The sequence below is a fragment of the Pempheris klunzingeri genome, chromosome 3 (assembly GCF_042242105.1).
Source record: "Pempheris klunzingeri isolate RE-2024b chromosome 3, fPemKlu1.hap1, whole genome shotgun sequence".
In the NCBI taxonomy this organism is placed as follows: Eukaryota; Metazoa; Chordata; class Actinopteri; order Acropomatiformes; family Pempheridae; genus Pempheris; species Pempheris klunzingeri.
The window spans coordinates 27,594,396-27,607,265 of NC_092014.1; the positions used below are offsets into that span (position 1 = coordinate 27,594,396).

The 12,870-nt window shown below is 41.4% G+C and overlaps 1 protein-coding gene across 1 annotated transcript in view; it reads right to left on the reverse strand.

Annotated features, from left to right (window-relative positions):
- The window catches only part of sorcs1 (sortilin-related VPS10 domain containing receptor 1), a 138,152-nt gene that overhangs the window by 61,794 nt on the left and 63,488 nt on the right, over positions 1 to 12,870 (reverse strand). The window contains exons 2-3 of the mRNA XM_070828542.1: positions 9,518 to 9,585; positions 1,233 to 1,332 (exon numbers count right to left, since the gene is read on the reverse strand). Coding sequence (XP_070684643.1) covers positions 1,233 to 1,332; positions 9,518 to 9,585 — 168 coding nt within the window. The remainder of the gene's footprint in view (positions 1 to 1,232; positions 1,333 to 9,517; positions 9,586 to 12,870) is intronic.

A 12,870-nucleotide genomic window follows, 5' to 3' on the forward strand; every position in this document is an offset into this window, starting at 1 on the left:
TATTGAATCAGTGATTAAGGTAGATGCAACCTTTTTGGAAACAAATGATGAAATGATGCCATCCTGAATTTGATTTCTTCTTCTTTTATGCAGTTCATTAACTACAAGCCCCTGCCCAGGTGCAACCACACCCCCAGCACCCCCTGACACCCCACCACTGAATGTAGGCCTACGCAGTCGACACATGAACAGAGTGTCACCTCTGTGGACATGATGTTCTCTGCAGCTCTGCCCTCCTGCATACGCACACACACCAGCAGCTGACTGTTATCTGCTGCAGCTGCTGATTTGGTGACTGTCTTCTGTTCCATTTTCAAGTACAATACTTGTGATAAAAACTTAAAATGAAATGACAACAACAACAACAGTATGGCCCAAATCACATGTGGGAGACCTGTGTGTCAGCACCAAAGGTATCGATGTTGAAAAATGCTTATTCATCTCTATACTCCTCACAGAGTAACTCCATGCTGTGTAACTCTATTCCGTCTCATGTGGAGTAAGACAGCCTCTTAAGCCTCCCCTGATAACAACACATGGACATGCCAGCCCGCCCGTGTAGTGGCCCTTTCTTATGTTCAAGTTCCTCCCACTATCTCTGTCTTGTGGGCAGGCTCAACACCTTTAGTTAGCGTCAGGGATGTCCCAGTCACGGCTGGGCCACCTGACTGATCAGGAGGGGGGGCGGCTGGGATTCTGAACCGAGACGGGGCTGCATTTTATCCTCATTATTAGACAATAATTAACTCTGTGAAAATGACCCTTCCTGATTAGAGTCATGTAGAGGCAGAGAGGTGACGCAGAGACGGATGGATATAACCAACCAACTGACCCAAACTCAGAAAAACTGCACAATTACTGCCTGAAGGAATGGCTGTAAATATGAAGTCACCCTTTCCCCTTTTCACCTGGCTTTTTAATTGATTTAGTTTCGGAAAGAGCTACGGAACTACAGCCAAGCAATTCATTTTAGAAAGCGGAGAATATTGTCCTTGCTGCCAGCTATCTATCTAGATGGACTAATAAATGAATTACTGTTCAGTGCATCTTACTGAGGACGTCGAAAGCGACACAGACAACAAACAGAGAACGATAAGTCAGACATCAACATGTCTGCCCATATTTGACTTTGCACACTGTGTCAGACCAATAGTGAAGAGGAAACAAAAGGAAGTCACACAAGCACGACAATTATTACATTGAAAGGAAATGAAGAAAAAGAAGGACGTTACCTTTCTCTTGTTGTTGGGGCTCACATACAAATAGCTGAGTATTGTCTTTGCTCCTACTTTGTCATTCAACTTCTGGTACGTAGCTCCGTAGTCAGTTGACCTGAAATTTAATCAGAAAGGTCTAATGAACACTTGATGAATTACTTGCTGCAATTAAAGGTCCCCCCTCGAGAATTCAGAGTGAGAGGGGAAAGAGCACTGATGTAATGAAGTCTCTTTTGCCGACGACACAGCCAAACATAAAGCCCGGCGGGAGTACAGGGGCCACACCATCACGGTCAGCGTGTGGTGTCTTGAACACGTCCTGAAACCAGAGCTATCAAGGATATCGAGCATTTACCTGAAGTTAAAAAAAAAAAAAAGGTAGAAAGATTTGTAAATGTTCGTTTTAAGGTAGAACGTAACACACAAAAATCCATGTTTTTGGAGAAATGATGTGTTGATTAAACCAACTGAACACACCTTGGTATATCCCTCTCAAATTTATTTGCAAGGAAAGTAAGAGCATCAAAGTGAAAATGAAAATCAAGGGTTCACATGACTTCCCAGAGTGCACATACATGTGTCCAGGGAAAATGTAATGCTACAATATATAATATCTTAGACAGTCCCTTCATTAGACTTACTTAGATAAATGGTTTTCTCAACTTCATGGGTTGAAGTTCACTGTTATGAGCTGGGATGAATTACAATGCCAAGTGCAAACCAGGTATCATCTCCTAACATTGTTTGTGGACCTCATTAATGCTCTTTTAGCTGAACGGCAGTAAAAACCTGTTCCAAAATGTGATGGAGAGCCTCCCAAGACAGGTAACGGCTGGTATAGCACCATGTTATTACCCACTGTTGGAATGTTCGGCAATAATGGAATGTAATGTTCAGGTGACCACATACTTTTGACTTTTCAGTAATATGCTGTATGATATCACATTGAAGTGAAAGAAAAGAAAGACACATGATAGTACATAAAAGGTTAGACACATGCTGAGGTCCGACAGAATACAGTGGTCCCTAGTTTATTGCGGGGGTTTACGTTCTAAATAATAAGTAGTCAGCATTATTTTTTACAATTACTATATATATTTTAAGGCTGTAAAACCCCTCACCATACAGTTTAGACACTTTTCTCAGACAGGCATTAACATTTTCTCACATTTATCTCTTGTTTGACTTGTTTGTTTGTCTTGCAAACAGGCAGCACTTAAAAGTCACACTGCTAGCGATTGAACATTTATGTAAATTTGGCAAGCCGAACGCATTCTGTACTGTACAGAGACACGGCACGGAGGAGATTGATTGACATTGGTCTACAGTCCCTTAGCCAATCAGGACGCAGAACACAATGCGTGTTCATACACTGTAAAAGAAAAGCATGCAAAATTGCACTAAAAAAAATCCGTGAAACAGCGATGCCGCGAAAGGTGGACCGTGTTATAGCGAGGGACGACTGTACAGTTAAAACTGACCTCTTCGATGCGAACAGAGATTCATGATTCTCCAAATCCATGACTCAGTTTGACTTTCAACTGCATGGTTGTGAGTCAATTAGATTTGTGATGTAAACGTGGGCTACACGGTATCAAGCGTCACGTAACCGCCATTCGAGCTCGGCCCGCATCGTCTTGACTTCAGCAGAAGCCATGCTGTGCCTCCAAAAGTGCAGGTGCTGGGTACAGGTAGGCTACAGCGCATCGTCTCTTGACATGTTGCTTCATTTTTCTTCCAACTTGCACAGAAGCACCATTGGAAAAACTAAACAAAATGGGGGGATTCTGCTTTTGATTTCAGTTATCAAAACTGAAAGCTTATTTCGATCAATTTTTGATTTGGAATTGAAGCCCGTACACCCCAATACACAGAGTTTGCTTGTTTGGTTATTTTGCAGCAGCCTGTTGCCGATTGTCCAGTGATGTAGCAATGGATCCTTGTGTCTAAATTTAAGTTTCGGAATAGATACAGATACAGATACAACACACTTATCTGTCAGGCAGCTGCTTTAATGAGCTGAAGGAGTGTTTTATAAAGATTAAAAGCAACTGTGGGTGACAGATACAGTAAATAATCACTCATTAATCTCCATATACTAACTGATAAGAGAAATACCTGAAAAAAAAACTGTTCATGTGGGCGTAGTTTCATGCCGCACAAACATTTTTTGTGTTTAATCTGATGTAGCGTGTAGAGGTGTCTCTAAATTTAGTTTATAGGAAGCCTTTGCTCCAAAGCTCTGTGAAATGATTACTTGAAAAGAGTCGACTCAAGCATGCAAAACAAAAACTCAAATGAATTTAAATTTGATGTGAGCTGATTATTTTGAAACAGTTTGTCTTAAACAGAAAGAAAAAAAGCCTAAACTCTGAGCACTTCTTTCACTTTTTCTCTTTGCAGCATGCCTCTTCCATCCCATCACATAAGTAAATACATCTACTGTATGTTAACATGACTATGGGCCATAAGTCTAATATCAGAATCCACTTCATGCCACTGTCTTACTTATACTCAGCACATAACGTTCATCTTGGAACTGGAGCAGAGGGGTTTTGTCTAACATTACTGACATTACTGTGGCAGAGGCACTTATTAGTTTTTTTTAAACTTGAAACTTTTTAAACTTACATAGAAAAGAGTGATAAGTTAGCCAGAATAAGTGCTGAAAAATTCAAATCTTGTTGATGCAATATTTCTGTTCAGTTGAAATTTAGCATTTCAAACTGTCCTGGGCATTTTGAACAACTTATTTGAGCCGTCAGATCTAATTTATTTTGAGTGGTCTAAAGCTCAATCAAGGAGCCATTCTAATTTCACATGAAAGTGCAGAAGAACCCCAAAGCATGCAAATCTTAAAGATGCAGCAAAGACACTGCAGAAAGCCTCGTGTGACTTCAAATGAAGCAATCACTCACATCAACTGATGTTTTTTTTTTTTTTGTCCCTCCACCTTCTCTCCATGCAGCTGTTAAATCCATAAGTCCTCGTTTGAAGGATTGTGAGGTTTTCTGGGAGCTTCACGCTTGATGTTTACATCCATGAAAATACAGAAATATTCATGGCACACGGGCAATTCCTGTCATTTAATACCTCTTTGAGAAAATTACAGGCTGATTTTAATGGTGAGAAAATACATTGGCAGCAGCCAAACTCTCCTGGATGAGTCCAGTATCATTCATCAGAAACCATCAACACCCGGGACCACTGGACAATGACATCATCGGCTTATTGATCAGCCACTAAGAGGCCCCTGTCACAGGATTATTTGATTTAGAGGCCAATGACTTACTTTTACTGTCACGGCACCTTTCAACATGGACCAGTAAAATGGTCCAATCCCAGCAGATCTCAGGAAAATAACAACTTACATAGAATGGAAAAATGATAGTTTCTCAAGGACGCTGATTCAGACTGAAACTTGTCTGCCTCGCTCGTGGCTTTTGAAAGGCGACTCTCTGGTCATGTGTGGGTGTAAAAATGCAGCTCTGGCCACGCTGCTGTGATTTCATCCGTTGTGAGGATGTTGGCTCAATGGGAGCTGTAGGTGAGCCAGTGATTCAGACTGTCCACATGTTGGATTAAAGAACATGGGAGAGGAGGGTTACATTGTATGAGGGCACAAGAATGAAATCAGTCCTATTACAGTGATATGGCTCACTGAGGAAAATGGATTACGGATATGCTAGGAGGACGATTGAGCTGTTCACTGTTCACATCTTGAAACACTTACACACACACACACACACACACACACACACACACACACACACACTCCGTCAAAAACTTCTCTTTCTCTGAAATAGATTAGAATTATGTCTGTGGACACTTATTAAAAGAGTTTCAATTATAAATTCCAGAGTGTACTACACATTGATAGGCAGCTGCTAGACAGTTTTTACATTCTCTGAGGGGTTGGATTAATCCTGGTTTGGAGGTTGAGAACTGCATGCGTGCAACATGAGGTCACTCACTGCATCAGAGAACTGAAAACACCAACAGCACTGCTTGAGACACTGGACAAATGGCCGAGCCGAGTGTTTCAGGATGAATTTATGAAACCCTCAGCGCGGTCTGACAGTATATCTTCTGAGTAGCAGGCTATATCACACCCTTCCATCCTTCCCTCCCTCCCTCTCTCCCTCCATATCTGCAGTCCCTTTCCATCATAGCCCTGCCCTTCAGGTTTGGTGGCAAAGTTCCACTTTTAAAGCTACACTTGACAAGAGTGTGCTTTACAAAGAAAGGGAAGATTGTCCCAACATCCCGATGAGCGTGGGCTCGTTTGATTGGTTTTTTTTTTGCATTAAAAGTCACACATTTGTCCAGTCAGAAGATATTTGCCATACACTTTCTACTGTAACCAGCAGAGCTTATTTTCCAAATTGATGGGTTCTAATGTCAATGGCGAATAAACATCCTCAATTATCACCTTGCCTCACAATAATTAGATTCGTTATTTTTTTGTCAGTGTCAAAAGCAATCCAGTAGATAGTGATCTGGAACTGTTAGTAGCTAACGTAACATGACGTCATGCTGCAGCTTTGCAGCTAAATACTTCCTGTTAACATCATGCAAAGCATCATGGGAAACCTGGTGGCAAAATCTTAATATATAAAGCCTTATCATCCTACAATGTAAATGTAACAAAAATCCACTAATGGTACCTTTTTCTGTTTAGTAGTGTCAATTATACTGTAATTTCTGGCTACCTTAGTGATGACAGCCATAGGAAAACAACAATTGGATGGACTGATAGGACACTTTGTAACTAAGTTTGTAGAGGTTTATCATCCTCAGGGGATGGCACCTACGGTGAGGTCTAGACTTTTCATCTCACGAGATCATCAGGCCACAAGTTCAGTTTGGCCAATACTCATTTTGCAAAACTGTCGTCCCACTGTGCAAAAATATAACCAAAATATCGTAGATACGGGCTGCCATCTTGTGCTGGTGACATCATTTGGAGTTTACATAGTAGCGAGTGGAAGTAAACGCAGTCATGGGTTAATTAATTTAATTAACAAACATGAAACCTCTTTTTTAAGGCGTCAAACTGATTTAAACCCAACGTATGAGAAAAATGAATACAAACATACAAGAGCTACCTAACCTGACAGAAATCAGCTAGCATGTAGGGAGCAGGGATTAAGACCTCCACTGCAGCCTGTCTCCAGGATCAAGCTGTTTTGGCTTCACTTGTGGGGATCTGTCATGTCATCAGTCTTTATATGCAGACGATGGTGCAGACATAAGCTGTAGCTACCTCGCAACGTGCGCAAGTTTGTTTGAAGTGTATCTGTCAGACTACGATGGATTTCCAAACTTATCAGGACCTCCAGTTAATTCTGTCATCTACTGTTAACCTCACCTCAAGATAGTAAATTCAGATTTACAGTATGGATGCAAGCTTCAGTATTTCCATTCTTTATTCACGTCAGTCAGAACATACCTTTGGACCAAACTAACACTTTTGTTGGGGTCTGTCAGGTTTGGGACATTATGTTGCGTAAAGCTTGTTTAAAAAAAAAAAAAAGGTTATTTTCAAATGCCTTACTAATGGATTTAATAAAGCAAAAATATAGCATCAGTTGCTTAGTTGGGTTTGGATCTCAGATTAGAAGTATGGAATCAGCTGGGTTGGGTCTTCAAGACATGGTATTGGCCTGTTAAGCCACTGCAGAACCCAACTCCTTTGTTTACGTAAGCCTGTCAAAAAAAAAGGGAGTGAAAACTGAGAAAACCATTTATTTGTATTAAAGGATATCAATGTGAGCTCTTTCGCCCTGTCCTTTGGCATAAAGCAGTGACAGACAGGTTGACAGACGTGATTTCAAGGTAGAAAAGTTTCAAGCTGTTACCTCATGCTGCTATTCGGGGCCACAACAGGCAGAGGTGCCTACTTTAGCTTCAAACTCTCCCAGAGGAGTGCTGGTTTTTCTGGCAGACCAATTGGCTATCTTATATGCAGTTATCTGTTGCTTTGCTGCTCTGTCTGTCCATCTTCTTGGCTGTGAATTGCCCACTAATGTTCCACACTGTCATTATCCTCTTCGCTGTTTCACAGAAGGTGTATCGCCAGCTCACTCGTCTGTTTTTCTGTCAATCTGTCTGCTTATCCACATGCACCTTTAATCATCCACCCATTGCTAGAAGCTTTGGTTTCTCAAGGCTCTGTTTTCTCTGTGCACATAGTGCTGAGTAAGAGCTCAGCACTAGATGCACCATTGCAAGGGTAATGTGGTATCATCAGAGACACAGAGTAACAGCCTGACTTGGGCATCTATGGTATGAGGAGTCATGTAATGCTACATTTACCATAGCTGTGGGTGAGAGCTTAAGCCTCTGCGGAAAATTGTGTGTTGTTTACTCCGTGAACGTAGCGCCTTTTATCTCCATGAAGGGCAGATAGAATCTGGAAATGCTTTCCTCAAGTAGCAGCAGATCAGTCAATATTTGAGTCAACCTGTCAAGATTGTGACAATTCACAGGAGTAGTTCTCCGAAAGGTTCTTAGATTGGTTCTAGACAAACTGACTAAAATCACAAGAATGTTCCAGTGTATGAACTGAGTGTTATGGTATAGTCTCTGCAAGTCCAGGTTTTGCTAAACGTTGTATTATGAAGGCCACTCATATTAATGAAGTTAGTGAATTGGATATAGCAGGTAAGGCAGCCGGTTGCAGCAAATCAAAATACATTTTTACACTCCATGAGTTTTCCCAGCATTGTCACCTAAATCAAAAACTGTTGAGTTTCAAAACAACATAGCTTAAAAAATTTTTTAGGGATGGTTATTGGTTTTCCTGCTAATGACCACTAATGTTTAATATGTCTTAATAGTCTTTTTTAAACTGTGCAAAACATGTATGCAATAACACTAACCACTGTTGTTGTTTTTCGAAAGCAAAAATAAGATGCATACTCGATAAAACGGGATAAAGCGGACTTTGAATTGGAACAGTACTCGGGCTGCGAATGACGACGTGTCACAAGTCCACAAGAACACAAGTGCGGACAAGAACGCATACTGAGAAACGCCCCCAGTGTTTCATTAATGGATTACGGTGGCCTGGATGGATCATAAGAGCAAATGTCGGCTCGTTTTAACAGCGTCTGAAGTTACACAAAGATCATTAGAAGTATGAACTGACCTGATTTTGCGATCGTTAGTTAAAAGTCAAAAGCTGAAAATGAATAAAGAATTGTTCTTGGAGTTTTGGTTAGTTTTGGAATTGTAGCTGTTATAATTTTTAATTTTTCAATTTTTGTATGGTCTTGTGTGTGTGTAGTGTAGTGTGTATGTTTTTGGAGATTGCCTGTTATACACATTTTCAGTGATCTCCCACAAAAGTCGACATAAATGCTTTCGAAATTGACCCTTAAACTTCAAAATCAGAGAGAGCTGCAAATCTTCACAGAGGTTTAGTGGTATTTAAAGTGCAGCAAGAGCTGTTACAGCAAAGAAATCAAATGAAATGTGCCAAAAACTATGGCCAGTTTACATATTATTTGTGGAGATGGTTGTCATAAAAACATGTAATGTTTTTTCATATAGTTTGAGAAGACTTTGGGTTTAAAACAGATTTAAAAACCACTGATCGGTCCTTTCCTCATTTCTTTGAATTTCCTCTCATGTGATCAATTATTCTTCTTCCTTGATCGTCCTTTTGAGGCCAAGCTTGTTTTTTAATAGACCGAGCTGTTCACGTCTGTGGTACATTTCATAGGCACCAATAATAATAAAAAAAAAAACCACTTCAGAATAACAATTCCTTTTGCAGATCTTTTTGGTTAAACATTCATTATAGCTGTGTTCCTTCCCAGCACCTACCAAAGTTACATCAGCATCAAGTCAGAAACAAGGCTGAAGCTCCGAGCTATTCTATGCTATGTTCAAGGCTGGTCAAGGTAATTTGCTGGATAACACACTAGTAGCTCCAGTGACGCTGATTAGTGGCTTTCATGTGAGGGGTTTCTGGTGCCCACGGACATTAAAACTGAATGAGGACAGACGGCTATTCAGGCTTGTCATTTGAGAGATCTTTTTTAGACTGCTGCCTCTTTCTCAGGCTTTGCGGGTTTCATTAATTCACATTATGAGATCCTCGTGAGTATTGATACCCTTTATTCCTAAGTAAGAGCAGTGCTGGGAGCAGCTCACACCAAATGATTAAAAAACATCAGAAATATATAGAGCTGAGTCCAACAGTCCCTTCCAACCAATTTACTGTGTAAAACCCATAGCTGTCAGAAGCTTTTCTAGAAATGTCATGAGCTCGTGTAGTGTGATAAGCTTACCTCCATAATGAACTCTCGGTCACACTGTTGAGGTTGAAGTCAAATAGTTTGGTCAACATCAAAATCACCTGCAGAACAAGACAAGCATTGCAATCAGTACAGAGGCCTATTGATCAAATGTCAGGTGAGCAAGGTAAACAGTATCAATGCAAAATTGACAGGAAGGAAAACGAGCAGCAGTCAAACAGCGATCACCTGAGAGAGACCCTCGTGTCCATTATGGTAGCAGCATAGTTATACATACACTGCATATACTACCCACATTCTAATGATACAAGTCAGTTGGATGCATCAAAATTAAAAACTCATTTTGTATAAATTTTGAGAGGACACCCTAGAGGTTCCTCGTGCACCAAGCTAAACTATGGCTGCACCTGCCGTCACACGGCTGATTTAAGAGTTGGTAAACCTCCGGCTCTCAACTCGTTGAGACCCAGAATTGACACGAGCCTTCTGTAATCCGATCCCAAGTGGACAGCTCTAAGCACAGGTGTGAATGCGTCCGAGATCCGATCACTTGGACCACATTCAGAGGCGGTCTGAGCTGCATGTGACCGCATTCGGACGTCCCTCCGCCACCACTGATATTCAGTGGTTTTAACTCACTAACAGAAGTAATCTATAGAATATTTGCCCTGATGTGCATTTACAGATGCTTTTGCCGCTAATTGGCAGGAGTGAGTTTTAAATCCTTACTGTTTTTTTTTCCCATGGATCTGACACCATGCATGTCTGTGACACTCGCTCGCTCTGCGCTCCATTAGAGTAGTTGACATTATAGATATGATTTGGTGTGATGTTAAACATAAGATAATAATAGCGGAACATGATGTGGTTGCACTAAGCACCAAGACAAACAGACTTTTAAAATATGTTTGAATTGAGACAGAGACCATTAAAGAGTTTTTTTTTTTTTTCCATGTTTAAACATTTTGAATAGAATGTTCACACTTTTTTTTTTTTATGAATGTTTGTGCACTTATTTGCATACAGAGCAAGGAAGTGAGATCTGATCACAGGAGGTCACTGGAGATGCATGTGGAAATGCATTTTAATGCCAGATGTAACCTGACATCCTCACAGCTGTCCGCTTGTGATCAGATCACTTCGGACACATGTCAATGCTAGGTGTGATTAGTTTCTTCATTTAATACTTTACTTTTCCCTCGTGAAGTTTGCTGATGTTTCACCATATGCACATTCACTCACAGTGTACATACAAGAGCAAAGAGATACATGATGACACATGGCATTTGCTTCATATAGCATACTCAGTGTATTTTGTATTGCTGGCCGTACATTAGCTTTTATTTGCAGCGCACGCATTTAGTTGACTTGGGTTTGTTGTAGATTAGTTTGACTTGTGTTTCTTGAGTTATCAGTGCTGAGGGCTGGTTGTGGCACCCATGCACCCATGGCCTGAGCACAAGGATGTGCCCCCTATGGCACAGTGGCCAATCAGAACTACATTGGACTACATTGACTTGTTGGTGCTTTTGTTTCGGTTAATTGTTAGCTGTAACATTTTTTTATGGTTTTTAAACACTGTGAGTTTGAAAAAAACCATGAAATACAATGATTAGTTTAGATTTTGTGACACCAGTTACTGTAGATGTGATGAGATGTACTGTAGATGAGAGATCTTAGTGTTTTCAAATATCTTTGCCAGAATATAACTCAATTCAACACCGGGGATCTCCAACCACGCACACAGGTTGAGCTTGTGACGGCCCTAACAATATTCTGCCATGCGTACTGTACACCGCATGGCTTAACGTGATCCGGTCTAATTGTTTCAAACTCATTACTTAATCATATCACATGGATTCTAAACACTCCACTGTAAATATTCCTTATTCCGTGAACACCCTCAAGGTGTACAGGATAAGGAAAAGTGGGTCAGCCGAAGTCTTCAGGGAAAAACAGAGGCAGAAACATCACATTTCGCTCCAAGCATAAAAGAAGTAAAGCAGCACAGAAACTCATCTATTTACTTTGTGACTGGAGGTGTATTTGAAATGGATAAAACTCCAAAGAAGCAGAGGAGGCAAGAAAATCTTCACAGGCAATGATGCATTTCAGTTTAATATAGTCTTTTTTAACAGTTGTGCAGTGTTCTTACTTCTCTTGCTCATGAGTTATGTTTCACGTTGATAACAGTGTGGAAATCCCCAGGGATGTTTTGTGGTGATTTTGACAGTTGTCTGATGACCTCTATGCATTGTGGGTAACCCGCGGCACGTTGGTCAGGTGATATGGCGTGGGCAAAGAGGAGATGCTGCCAATGGAGAAATGTCTACTCGCATAATGGGAAGCGCTGGTTTCCTTATCGCCAGCGTTGCTGTCGGGGGGAAACCGCTGTATGTACAAGGCGGGCGACGTACGCAGATAGTAAAACAAACAACGTGAGTCCATACAATTCATATTTATTGCCTTATTCATGGCCCTTGGCCCGGCCTGCCTTTGATACACCCACTGCCTGTTATTGAGGCAGCAGCTGAGCCCACTGTATGACTTGTGTGACTTTGTGAAACAGTTCCACCAGCATGGGGTTCCTGTGAGTACAAGCAGAACAGATGCACCTTGGGTAGTGGAATTACATTGCGAGGTTGGGGCTCCTGTGATCAAGCTTATTAAGTATGCACTAACATCTGCAGCCCCCAAAACACTCAAAACGTGCGGTGCACTCAGGCGACCTGTGGCTGGCAGGGTTTTGGAGTGTTGTTGAGGATGTGTTGTGGAAAATAACCACCCGGACAACAACTAATAGTAAAAAGGCATTGATTAAAAGCAGTTCAGGAAGTAGCTGGGTGTTTTCAGCATGGGGAGGACTGGCTTGGGGAATGAATAACCTTAAATGTCCGGACTAGATCTTTGCATGCTAATGACTGACCAAGTCCATTTAGCTGCCCAGCTGGAGGCTGAATTCACACTCGCACCACACAGCTTCTCTGCTTCTCTTTATTCCCTCACTTTCTTTTTAGCCGCTCTGCTTATTTCTCTCCCCTGTCACATCTAAACACCACTTTCCCTGTGAGTTTGTGTGTGTGTGTGTGTGTGTGTGTGTGAGAGAGAGAGAGAGAGAAGGGGTGGGGGTGAAGGTGAGGGTAATGGGTAATTGTAATCTCCGTATCACTTCAGGTTGTGTGTGTGTGTGTGTGTGTGTGTGTGTGGGTGAAGATGAGGGCGCAGTTGTGCTTTGAGTTTTGACTTGAGTACATGTGTGCGTATGTATATATTTTGTCTGTGTGCACGCGGTGAGGAGGTAGCGGCGCTCTGGCTCCAGATTCTGGATCGCCATCCTCCAAGTCCTCTAAAACGCTGAGGTATAAGCCGAGTGACTTGGCTTCATT